The following is a 13,200-nucleotide window of genomic DNA, read 5'->3' as shown; positions in this document are numbered from 1 at the left end:
GAGAGAGAGAGAGAGAGAGAGAGAGAGAGAGAGAGAGAGAGAGAGAGAGAGAGAGAAAGAGAGAGTTTTGGTCATTTGAATATGCTTGGCCCAAGGAATGGCACTATTTGAAGGTCTGGCCTTGTTGGAGGATGTGTGTCAGTGTGGGGGTGGGCTTTAAAGCTCTGCTGGCTGAGGAAGAATTAGTCTTCTCTTAGTGGCCAGTCAAATGAGAATGGAAAACTCTCAGTTCCTCGTGTGCCATGCCTGCCTGGATCCTGCCATACTTCAGCCTTGATGATAATAGACTGAACCTCTGAACCTATATGTAAGCCAACCGCAATTTAAATGCTGTCCTTATAAGCCTTGGTCTTCGTGAGTGTTTGCAGCAATAAAACCCTAACTAAGACAAAGGACCACATAAGATTTGCAAAACTTGTGGTACATTTGCAAAGTTACAAAGTCTTTCATTTATTTAACTAAGTTTTTAAAAAATATTTATTTATTTACGAGATGAACCATTATTTTTATTAACTCTCTTAAGGTCTAAAAGAAAATGTTTGGATGGAAAAAGAATCTGACAAGATCTTGACAAGATCAATTATTAATTCAGTTCTTTACTTTTGAAATAAATGTGCGATTAAGCATTCTTATATGCTCACTGCTCAGGATCTATATGATATTATATAAAAGCTTGGTGGCTTAAATAGTCCATCTAGACTATCACAAGTAACTGTAAGAAAGATGTCTTCACCGTAGTGTGTGAGCAAGCAAAATATTATTCTTGACTTTAGTTAAGAAAACAACCCTTTTTACTAATACACTAGGAAATTTTAATATGTTTCAGGGTGAAATGTATTTACTAATTTTATTAAGGAATCTCATGATTTATAATATATGCAGGACTCATAGACCCCATAAATTATGATTCTTGATGAGAGAATTAAATAGATATTGAAGTAGCTAATAACCAAAGGCAATAGTCAATATAGGAATAATAAGAGTCTTTTTCTCAATATATGGAACAATTGGCAATTTCAGAAAATAATTTTAAAGTATTTATCATTTTTCTCCATGCAGTAACTTTTGTGGAAAACAAATCTGGCTCAATTTTTGAGTGAACAGAGGAAACAAGAACTGTTGAGAGAGCTATTACTTTGATGACACATTTGTGTCCCTTCCTTTTTTCTTTTGATAGTTAATAATACAGTTCAGTATATGCCTGGCGACATATACTTGCAATTCTAATGTTCAGAAAGTCTGAGGCTAGGAATTACTAATTAGAAAGAACCAGAGTACAGGGTGAAAGCATTAGCCTGCACACTTTAAAACCTGAGATCAGAGCCTCAGAATCCATGTAAATACTTGATGTAAATCCAAGATGCCTGCAAGAAACAGAAAGTAGTAACAGAATAATCTCCAGAAGCTCCCAGCTAGGAGAGCAGCAGCAAAGATTTCCAACCATAAGTAATATGGTTAGGCATGGACCAGCATCCAAGGTCCTCCTCTGTTCTCCACACATGTGTTGTATTTGGCCCCCTACAAATAATGAACTGGCTAACAAGTAAAGAATCTGTTTATGAACAATGACAAGAATAACAACAACAACAACAAATCCACTCATCACTTTACACTAAGACTTTTGTTTTGTTTTGTTTTGTATTTGTTTTTGTTTTGTGTTGTTTTTTTTCGAGACAGGGTTTCTCTGTGTAGCCCTGGCTGTCCTGGAACTCACTTTTTAGACCAGGCTAGCCTCGAACTCAGAAATCTGCCTGCCTCTGCCTCCCAAGTGCTGGGATTAAAGGAGTGCACCACCAATGCCTGGCTACACTAAGACTTTTAGGAAGTCCTTCCTTATTCTAAAATTAACATTTTATGACTCCAACATTTTGAATGTTTTACGTGGCCAGCATTAGATCTTAAAGATGCTGAGAGGTTTATCATTGGAGTTTATGTGAGAATAATGATTGAACAAATAAGAAATAAAAAAACATGCACAGATTTGATTAGCACATACATATATACATAATACATACACCATACATACATACATACATGCATACATACATACATACATTTTAAGTAATACAAGAAAGCTAATAGCTCTTTTCAGAGTAATTTCCAATTGTTTTTGAAAGAAAGATAAAATTTCAAAACACAGATGTTCTTTCTTCTCTATTCATACTTAAAAAGAAATATAGCCAGTTTTTAATTTAATTATTCAGAATTTTATAATTTCTAAAGATTATAACTTACACATGAACCATATATATATATATACACATATATACATACACACACACACACATATATATATACACATCTATATTTGTGTATATATATATATATATATATATACACAAATATAGATGATCATGAATATCTTTGACTTCCACCCTACCTGACTTACACTATTTTGAGAGGAAGTCTATTAAATATCTGACAATAAGGTATTTAGGTAATTTGATCAGTTTTAGTTTTCAGCATAATTTGTTTAAAAAGCTATGTAATCAAAGCTATACTATTTATCAATCATAGTTGCAGGAAGAATGTGAACCCATGTACCAATTAAATTTCTACTATGGCTTTGCAACCATTTATAAGGTGAAATACATTTTTATTTATGGAATGGCATAAGCCAAATGAGCTATATCGCTACAATCACTGTAGTGGTTCAGCCAAAATAAAATCTGGATTTTCATGACTTTTACATGGGAGATCTCTGCAGAGATAAAGTCAGAAACTATTTAATTCAAATTACCTCCACAGGAGCAAACAAAACTAGTATCATTGTGGATAGTCAAGTGGGGCCAGAAAGATAAAAAGAGTAATAAGTTCAAGATGTAATAAAATCATTGTTGTTACCTACTGTCTGCACCAAAGCAACAAATTAACCAATTGTCACAACAAAATAGTCTAGGAAAATCTTTAAATTACTATGCCAAACTATATTCTAGATACCAATGATGTGCATTTATATAGACATATAAACTAAAAAGTCAGGTACAAAAGAATGGATATATGGCAATGTTGCAAAATAATTCAGAAAAATCTCATCCCATTAAGAATAAACCTTTGAGACCTACGGAACTACAGAACATGATTCCATTTAAACTATTACTCTAGGCTTCTGTTTTTGCTGTTCATGTACACAGAATTACTAATTTTTGTTTCCAGGAAAAACAACTGTCTGAAAGTTGCACAACCACTAACTATAACAAATTTAGCAATCTCATTCTTATTTTCACAGATCATGTTAGGAAGAAACTACAAAATGTCAGATTAACATTTCAGAATGTATTGGAAAGTAACGAAGGGAAACTGATTGAGTTAGCAACGCTAAATAAAACAGACAGTTCCTACAGATGCTTTCCCTGTAAGACATTAAATAAACAGTGAAAAATGGCAACCATTTTAATTTAATAAACTAAATGCTGAACTTACTTCTCTGAGTTAAGTTTCTGCTTGACAAAACCTATGCTCTTTTGGCAAGTATTTTTCTGGTGAAGTAGATGTGTACTTTCTTGAAGCTCATGGTATTTAATGAAATCACAAATGAGTCTTTTTACTGCCTCTGCCTCTTTTCTTCTTGCCCAATGCTAAACTATATCAAGCTGAGTAAAACAACTTTATTTTTGTCCCCAGTTTGTCAGTATCAAGTACAAATGCTTAGACTGCTTCAGTGGGATTCACTTGCCAGCCAAAGCTGAAACACTCAACTTACTTGCCATGGTTTCATCAGATCTCTGACTCCCCTGGAGTCTTCTAGGAGCTTCTCCTTACGGGAAGCATCCTGTAGGACATTGGCAGTTGTTTCTGCTTCCGTAATCCAGGAAAGAAACTTCTCCAGGTCCAGAGGGAACTGCTGCAGTAATCTATGAGTTTCTTCCAAAGCAGCCTCTTGCTCACTTACTCTGCAAAGGGACAAACAGGCAAATGGAATTCAGAAGCATCAGGATGGTACATGCAATGAACTCAATAAAAGGGGCAAAGATGGTGTGCTGCTGAAGCTCTCCATTTAACCAACAACCAGAACACTAACCTTTTTGTTTAATATTTATTTGTATTTAATCTAAAGGCCTCTTCTTGAAGGAAGGCATGCAAGTGGACCTATTGAAATTAAACAACAATGTGCTGGGCACTTGGCTCAGTGATAGAGTGTTTGCCTACTAAACTCATGGCCTTTGGTTCTATCCCTTGGTACTCCCACAAGAAAATAAATAATAATTAAAGATTTGTATAAAAATGGATACACACACATATGAAAGGGAGAGGTAGAGAGACATTGTGGACCTTATAAATTTTGTTCATAATGATTCCAATATATCTTTCCTTCAACTTTTTAAAGTTTGTGTTGAAGTTAATCTTCATAGGCAGAACCTTAAATTCCCTTCCTGTGGCCATCTTTGCTATAACCCCGAGGCAAGAAACAAGAATGAAATAATTACAGTAAAAAAAATGAGGAAAATACAAATAGAGACTTGAGAGGGGACTACAGAAGGGATGGATTGAAATTGAAGAGAGAAAAAAATACTAAAATGAAGAAAGATGCAAAGGTATCATTTCCCAGAAACAATTGTGTGAACTATCGCCTTGCCAAATACTATCTGGTACTTCCTTAGGTTCATTCTGCATTACCTAGAGTTGAGGACATTTTCCAAAAGAAAAAAAAAAAAAAAGAAAAGGTAGAAACTTACAAATCAGATAGACAGTGGTTCAGTTTCCAGTGTCCTTTGCCTATTGTGTGACATGGCTTCTTACTAACTTCTCTGATTTTTTGTTTCCTGTTCCTCAGTAGCTACTATATGATGAACATCAACTTCACATATTATGACCACCTATAATTCTTAACAAAAATGTTAGTTCTTTCTGCCTACACCTCATCTTTGATTTCCCATTTTCTATAAAATGGAAAAAATAAAAGTGTCTTATGAGAATTTTAAAGATTATACTTTTCAATTGTATGTATTTCTATATAAAGCATATATATATATATATATATATATATAGAGAGAGAGAGAGAGAGAGAGAGAGAGAGAGCATATAATGTGGATATTCATAAAAATGCCCTGAGCAAAAGATCTGCATAATAATAGCTCAGGAGGGAAATTTGCCTTAAGCAGTAACAGTTCCATATAAAAAGATTCAGGTAAATTTTGTCTGCAATGAGGAAATTAGTACTCTATTTAAATGCCTTATTTGCCTTCGTCGACTACACAAACACTTTCTGGGATTAAACATAAGCTAAAAATGGATTTCAAAAAATTGAACACTCGAATATGATACACACTGCTTGTTAAGATGTGATTGTCAATAATTATGCAAAACTGCAATTTATTTTAGCAGCAACTTTATCATGGGATGTGCAAAGCAGGCAATAAACAACTCCTGCCGAGCTGGCGACAGCAGAGCCCCCAGAAGAGCTGTTTATTCATCATGGGCAAGGTTTTTGCTGAGCACACAGTCTTTCACTGTGTAGTCTCAGCATTCATACTGGATAAAAATCTTCTGTCTATGTTAACTGGTAGAGGAGAGAGTATGGTTATGAGGCTACCACTATTAGAAAAACATGACCATTGCACTAAGCTATTTATCAACTCCTAAATAAATGTTAATACTGTACAGATAAAAGGTACCATGGGGTTCTGGTTAGGCAAAGTAGTTAAATCTAGGACAGCTGCAGGGCTAACCCAGAGAGCTGATTTTCCTAGTTGTTAGGTAAAACGTCAAGCCAAATAGAAACACCCAAATTGCTGTCTGTTTATTGGAATTTCAAAATTCTGTGCCATTGTTACAGCTCTGAAAATGTGAATATTAAAAATGGGTATGCACTATATAGAGACAATACTGAGTAGATTCTGACAATCAGTGGTACTGACTGGGGAAAAGAGACAGTTTTATGCAGTTTATACTAAGACTTGTCCTATCTACAGCCTAAAATGCACAATCGAAATAAGCTGTCCCATTCTAGAAAATAAATGTTGGGTTAGACATTGACTTGTTTTTTTAATATAGTCCAATTTCAGATACAATATAATGACATTATGAAAGTCCTTCCTGGCAGAATGAAGCTTAAGAGATTAAACAGTGCATTGTATTTTTGTTGTCATCTTCATACTGGGGCTTTTGACATCTGAGCTCCTCTGCCCTTAAATGAGAAAGACCACTCACCTTCTGCCTCCACAGAAAGTAACCAGTGAAAATACTTTGAAAGCAGTCTGTAGAAAGTCAGAGGAAAGTGCTCTAGCCAGATGATGTGATTTTTTTTACCCAAATCCAACCAGCAGATTTCTGCTTTGTAAATTGGGCCCTTGGGAAAGCAGAGGAACTTTTTTTTTTTCAGGATAGTAAGGCACCATTTTCTTCAAGGATACCCTTGTGGTCTAAAATATTGACAACATCAGGCTGAATATTTCCTCATTCAGAAAATAGTTTAAAAGGAGTTCAATGGAAGCAATGGCACAAAATCTCTCCAAAAGAGATGTTTTCCAAACTTCTTGGATCACAGATACAACTCTTGTTTCCTACTTGCATGGGGGTTTTAATGTCTACAAACTCATTCCTGGGTTCAAGGCATGTACATTGAATGTCTATGTTTTACTTGTCTCAAGTCTACCCAAGGAATAAGTGAAAGGTACATAATTTCCATATCTGTGCATTCAAATTAGCTCTAAATGTGTCCCCTAATTTTACATTTTCCTCAACCATAAGGCTACGGATGGCATATATGATAAATAAAAATATAAAGTATGAGAATCATAAAGAAATAAAAGATTAGCTAAGGAGAGAAGACTAAGAACATGAATTATGTTAAAGTTTGGTTATTCACGATATTCAATCCTATAGATTCTCAAGATAATTTCACTGTATTTTAAAGGTATAATGAGTATATATAAGAAATGCTCTTTAAATTGCAATCTACTGTATTAAATACTTTATATATAACAAAGATTACTTATCACACTTCAAGCTAAGATTTTGGTGATTTCTAAAGGTTGACTTTCTAGTTCTAAGATGTCCTCTCTTTAGTACATATATAAGGAATGGTATGGAACAGTGATTTTAAAATATGGTTCATGGACCAGCAGTCCCAGCAGCAGCATCTGAGAACTTATAAGAAATGCAAATTCTCAGGCCTCAGGATAGACCCACTGAAAGAGGAACTCCGTGGTTGGAGTCCAACCAGCTGTGTTTTAGCAAGCCTTCCAGGCATTTTGAACACATGCTAAACTTCGAAAAACACTTCTGCTGGGAACAAAAGTTTGAGAACTACTGTGTAGGTAGATGCTGGGGTATACTGTTCAGATCCCTGCTTGATATTGGTAGACTTCTTGTCCGGGTTTCTTGGAGTGTTGCTGGCTGAAGTTTTTCAGTGTCAGCATTATTTGAGAATTGGGAACAGTTAAAAGAGCCTCCTGATCCAAAGTTGTTCTCTTCATCACTAAAGCAGGCACAATCCACACACTGGCACACATCTGATATATGGTAAGTCTTGCTCTAGTGCCTCAACTCAGAATGATCCTATGGGTGACCCTGGTTCCTCATTTGGAGCCATGTGGGGCCAATTGTTAACAGTCATACTTTTGCAACATGGCTTCTACTTCTGCCTTATGCTACTTAATTTCCTTCGTTTCCATTACAAGTGGTGATCCTAAGAACCCTTTCAAGTTAAAAAAAAAAAGCTGGACATTAATTGCTTTCTTAGAATCTGTTTTCTAGGAAACTGAATGTACCAGAAGTGTCATGTTAAGGAATTTATGTGGAGAGCTATATACTTTCTCATACAGATTGTGATTTTTCAAAGGAGATAATAGGGTTCTGAAATATCAGCTAGTAAAGAATGTTTGAAGGAATACATTTTTGGAGTTATGAAACAGTGCAAAATTAGATCAGCCCAAGAAACTGCCCATTCAATTACAAAGCAGAGAAAGCATGGTCTACCACTGCTATTAACAAAATGTGTCTGGTTTTCAAGGAGGCAAACAAGTGCCCCCATCTGTCATTGCACACATACACACACACACACACACACACACACACACACACACACACACACACACTGCTCTCTCTGAATAAATCTCTGAGCCTTCACTTTTTATATGAATCTAAACCCACAAATTTGATGTAGAATAATCTTTTTTATTGGATATTTTCTTCATTTACATTTCAAATATTTTGCCTTTTCCAGGTCTCCCCTTCGGAAACGCCCTATCCCATCCACCCATACCCTGCCTCTTTAAGGGCACTCCCTCACCCATCCACCCATTCTCACCTTCTTGCCCTGACATTACCCTACACTGAGGCATCAAACACCATCAGGCTCAAGGGCTGCACCTCCCACTGATGTCCAACAAGGCTCTCCTCTGTCACATATGCAGCTGGAGCCATGGGTCCCTCCATGTGTACTACTTGGTTGGTGGCCCAGTCCCCAGGAGCTCCAGGGCTGTCTGGCCAGTTGACACTGTTGCTCCCCCCATGGAGTTGCAAACCATCTCAGCTCCTTTAGTCCCTTCTCCAAATCCTTCATCAGGGACCCTGTGCTCAGTTCAATGGTTGGCTACAAATACCAGCCTCTGTATTTGTCAGGCTCTGGCAGAGCCTCTCAGGCGATGAATCCCCAGCTGGGGCAGTCTCTGGATGGTCTTTCCTTCAGTTTCTGCTTCACAGTTTGTCTCCATATTTCTTCCTATGAGTATTTTGTTCCCCTTTCTAAGAAGCACTGAAGCATCAACCCTTTGGTCTTCCTACTTCTTGGGCTTCATATGGTCTGCGAATTGTATTTTGGGTATTCCAAGCTTTGGGGCTAATAGATGGAACTAGAAAATATCAGCCTGAGTGAGGTAATACTGTCACAAAAGAACACACATGTTATGTACTCACTGGTAAGTGGATAGGATAAAAGCTTGGAATACCCACGATACAACTTACAGACCATATGAAGCTCAAGAAGAAGGAAGACAAAAGTGTGGATGCTTCAGTCCTACTCAGAAAGTGGAACAAAATAATCAAGGGAAGTAGAAGGTGGAAAGAACTTGGGAGGAAGAGAGGAATGGGGGTAGAAAAGAGGGGCAGGATCAGGTGTGGGAAGATATAGGGGAGATGTACAGAGGTTCAGGAAATTGAACAGAGGTATGTAGCAATGGGGGATGGGGAACTGGGGGTAGTCAACAAAATGCCTCAGACACCAGGAAAGCAAGACACTCCCAGGACCAAATGGGGATGACATTAGCTGAAATACCCAACAAAGGGGAGAGAAAACCTATAGATACCATATCCAGAATTTAGGCACGGCCCCCAGTTGAGGGATTGGCCACCATGCTTCTCTAAATTTTAACCCAGACTTGCTTCTCTCTAAAGGCAATACAGGGGCAAAGAGTGAAGCAAAAACTAAAGGGAAGGCCATCCAGTGACTGTCCCACCTGGAGATCTATCCCATATCCAGCCACCAAACCTAGACACTGTTACTGATGCCAAGAAGTACTTGCTAAAAGGAGCCTAATATGGGAGTCTCCTGAGAGGCTCTGCCAGAGCCTGACCAATACAGAGGTGGATGTTCACAGCCAACTATCAGACTGAGCACCTGAACACCAATGAAGGAGTCAGGGGAAGGACTGAAGAAGCTGAAGGGGTTTGCAACCCAATAGGAAGAACAACAATATCAACCAACCAGACTACCTACAGCTCCCAGGGACTAAACCACCAACCAAAGAATACGATGGAGGGACCTATGGCTACAGCTTCATATGTAGCAGAGGATAGCCTTATCTGCCGTCAGTAGGAGGAGAGGTCCTTGGTCCAGTGAAGGCTAGATGCCCTGGTGCAGAGGAATGCTAGGGCGGTAAAGCAGGAGTTGGTGGGTGGGTAGGGGAGCACTCTCATAGAAGCAGGGGAAAGGGGGTAGAATAGGTTAACAACATGGACAGAAAAACAGGATCCATCATTCTATTCCATACAAGAAATACACTTCAGCAACAAAGATAGACATTACCTCAGAGTAATGGAGCTGGGAAAAGGTTTTCCAAACAAATGGACCCAATAAGCAAGCTGAAATAGCCTTTCTGTTATCTGATAAAATAAACTTTCAAACAAAATTAATCAAAAAAGTGATTAGGAAGGCACTTCATGTTCACCAAAAGAAAAATCCACTGAGATGATGTCTCAATTCTAAACACCCTTGCCTAAGTGCAACTGCAACCAAATTTGTAAAACAAATATTACTAAAGCTTAAATCACACATTGAACTCTATATGTTAATAGTGGGAGATTTCAAAACCCTACTACCACCAAAAGACAGATCATCTAAACAGAAACTACACAGAGAAATACATATACATTTGATACATAGCAGACATTATGTATCAAGTGGACCTAACAGATATCTACAAAACATTTCACCCAAACACAAAAGAATCTACCTTTTTCTCAGCATCTCACAGAACATTCTCAAAAAGTGCCCATATACTCAGTCTTAAAGCAAGCCTCAACAAATACAAGAGAATCAAAATAACACCTTGTATCTTATCCAACACCATGGATCAAAGCTGGACTTCTAGAACAATAGAAACACTGGGAAGCTTACAAACTCATGGAAACTGAACAACTTTCTATTTAATGACCACTGAGTTCAGGAAGAAACAAAGAAAGAAATTAAAGACTTTTTAGAATTCAATGAATATGAAGGCACAACATACCCCAAACTATGTGACACAATTAAGGTAGTGCTAACAAAAAAGTTCATAAAACTAAGTGCCATCATAAAGAAATTGGAGAAGTCTCAAACCAAGAATTTAAAAGCACATCTAAAAGCTCTTGAACAAGAAAAGAAGAAAATACACCCAAGAGGAATGGATGGGAAGAGATGATCAAAATCAGGGCTGAAATCAATACATAAAAGCAGGGCTGAAATCAATACATTAGAAACAAAAAGAACAATACAAAGAATCAATAAAAGCATGAGCTGGTTCTATGATAAAAACAACAATATAGACAAACCCTTAGCCAAACTAACTAAAAGGCAAAGACACATTTTACATATTAATAAAATCAGAAATGAAAAGAGGGACATAACAACAGACACTGAAGAAGTTGAAAGAATCATTAGGTCTCACTTCAGAATCCTGTACTCCAAGAAATTGAATCAAAAGGAAATGGAGAGTTTTCTTGATAGATTCCACTTATAAAATTTAATCAAATTCAGTTAAACTATCTGCATAGACCTACAACCTCTAAGGAAATAGAAGAACAAATTAAAAGTCTCTTAACCAAAAAAAGCCCAGGGCCAGCTTATTTTAGTGCAGAATTCTACCAGACTTTCAAAGAAGAGGTAATACCAATACACCTCAAGGTAGTCCACAAAATAGAAACAGAAGGAACATTGCCAAATCATTCTGTAATAACACAGTCACCCTGACACCAAAACCACACAATGTCTCAACAAAGAAAAAGAATTTCAGACTAATTTACCTTATGAACATTGATGGGAAAATATTCAATAAAATACTAGCAAATAAAATGCAGGAACACCTTAAAAAGATCCTCTGTCAGGATCAAGTAGGCTTCATCTCAGGGTTGCAGGAGTGATTCAACATACAAAAGTCCATCAATGTAATTGGACATGTTAACACTCAGAAAGACATAAACCCACATGAACATCTCATTACATGCTGGAGAAGCCCTGGACACAATTCTATGCCCCTTCATGATAAAAGTTTGGAGAGATTGGGAATACAAGCCCATACCTAGCTACAATAAAGGCAATATATAGCAAGCCAATAGCCAACTTCAAATTCCATGGAGAGAAACTTAATGCAATTCCATTAAAATCGGGGAAAAGACAAGTCTGTCCCCTCTCTCCATATCTACTCAATATAGTATTTGAAATTTTAGCTAGAAAAGTGACACAACTAAAGAAGATCAGGGGGATAAAATTTGAAAAGGAACAAGTCAAAGTATTTCTTTGCAGATGATATGATACTAAATATGTGTGACGCCAAAATTTCTACCAGAGAACTTCTACGGCTGATAAACACCTTCAACAATGTGGCTGGATACAAAATTAACTAAAAACAACCTTTATCCCTCCATCATCAAATGATAAATGAGATGAGAAAGACATTAGGAAAACAGCACCTTTTAAAATAGCCACAAATAATATAAAGTATCTTATGTCACTCTAATAAAACAAGTGAAAGACATATGAAAAGAAGTCTTGTAAAAACTGCTGAAGATACCAGAAAATGAGAAAATTTCTCATGCTCACAGATCAGTAGGATTATCATAGTAAAATTTGCCATTGTACCAAAAGCAATCTACAGATAAATGTAATTTCTATTAAAATTCTAAAACAATTCTTCATAAACCTTGCAAAGTAATTCTCTGCTTCATATGGAAAAATAAATGAAATAGGATACCCAAAACTAACATGTAGAATACAAAAACTTCTGGAGGTATCACCACCCTTGATCTCAAGCTCTACTACAAAGCAATAGCAATAAACACTTCATAGTATTGGTACAGAAACAGACACAGTGATAAATGGAATCAAAATAAACCCATATACTATGAACTCTTGATTTTTTTTATAAAGAAGCCAAAACCATTCAATGGAAAAAAGAGAGCATCTTCAACAAATGGTGCTGATTTAATTGGATGTCTTCCTGTTGAAGAATGCAAATAGATCAATATTCATCACCCTGCTCAAAACTCAAGTCCAAGTGGATCAAGAACCTCAATATTAAACCATATACACTAAATCACAGAGGAGAAAGTGGGAAGTAGCCTTGAGAGTATTGGTACAGGAGACAATTTTCTGAACAGAACACCAATGGCTCAGGCTCTAAAATCAACTATCCATAAATAGATATTGAAACTGAAAAGCTTTGTAAGGCAAGGGAAACTGTCAAGAGAACAAAATGGCACCCTGCAGATTGGATAGGATCTTTACCAATACTGAGGGTCAATATCCAAAATTTATATAGAACTCAAGAAATTAAACACCAACAACCCAAATAACCCAATTAAAAAAAAATAGGGCACAGAGTTAAACAGAGAATTCTCAACAGAGGAATCATGAATGGCTGAAAAGCACTTAAAGAAATGTTCAAAGTCCTTATTCATCAGGGAAATGCAAATCAAAACAACTTTGAGATTTTTTTCTTACACTGGTCAAAATGGCTAAGATCAAAACCTCAAGGGACACCACATGCTGGTGAGGATGTGAAG

The 13,200-nt window shown here is 36.7% G+C and overlaps 1 protein-coding gene across 4 annotated transcripts in view; it reads right to left on the bottom strand.

The window, feature by feature from the left end:
* Dmd (dystrophin) overlaps nt 1-13,200 on the bottom strand; it is a 2,293,239-nt gene that overhangs the window by 564,132 nt on the left and 1,715,907 nt on the right. For all 4 annotated transcript variants that reach the window (XM_029473189.1, XM_021152893.1, XM_029473188.1 and 1 more), the window contains exon 55: nt 3,704-3,893. In XM_029473189.1, coding sequence (XP_029329049.1) covers nt 3,704-3,893 — 190 coding nt within the window. The remainder of the gene's footprint in view (nt 1-3,703; nt 3,894-13,200) is intronic.

This window comes from Mus caroli, chromosome X (genome assembly GCF_900094665.2).
Source record: "Mus caroli chromosome X, CAROLI_EIJ_v1.1, whole genome shotgun sequence".
Lineage (NCBI taxonomy): Eukaryota > Metazoa > Chordata > Mammalia > Rodentia > Muridae > Mus > Mus caroli.
This window is presented reverse-complemented; position numbering and strand designations above follow the sequence as displayed.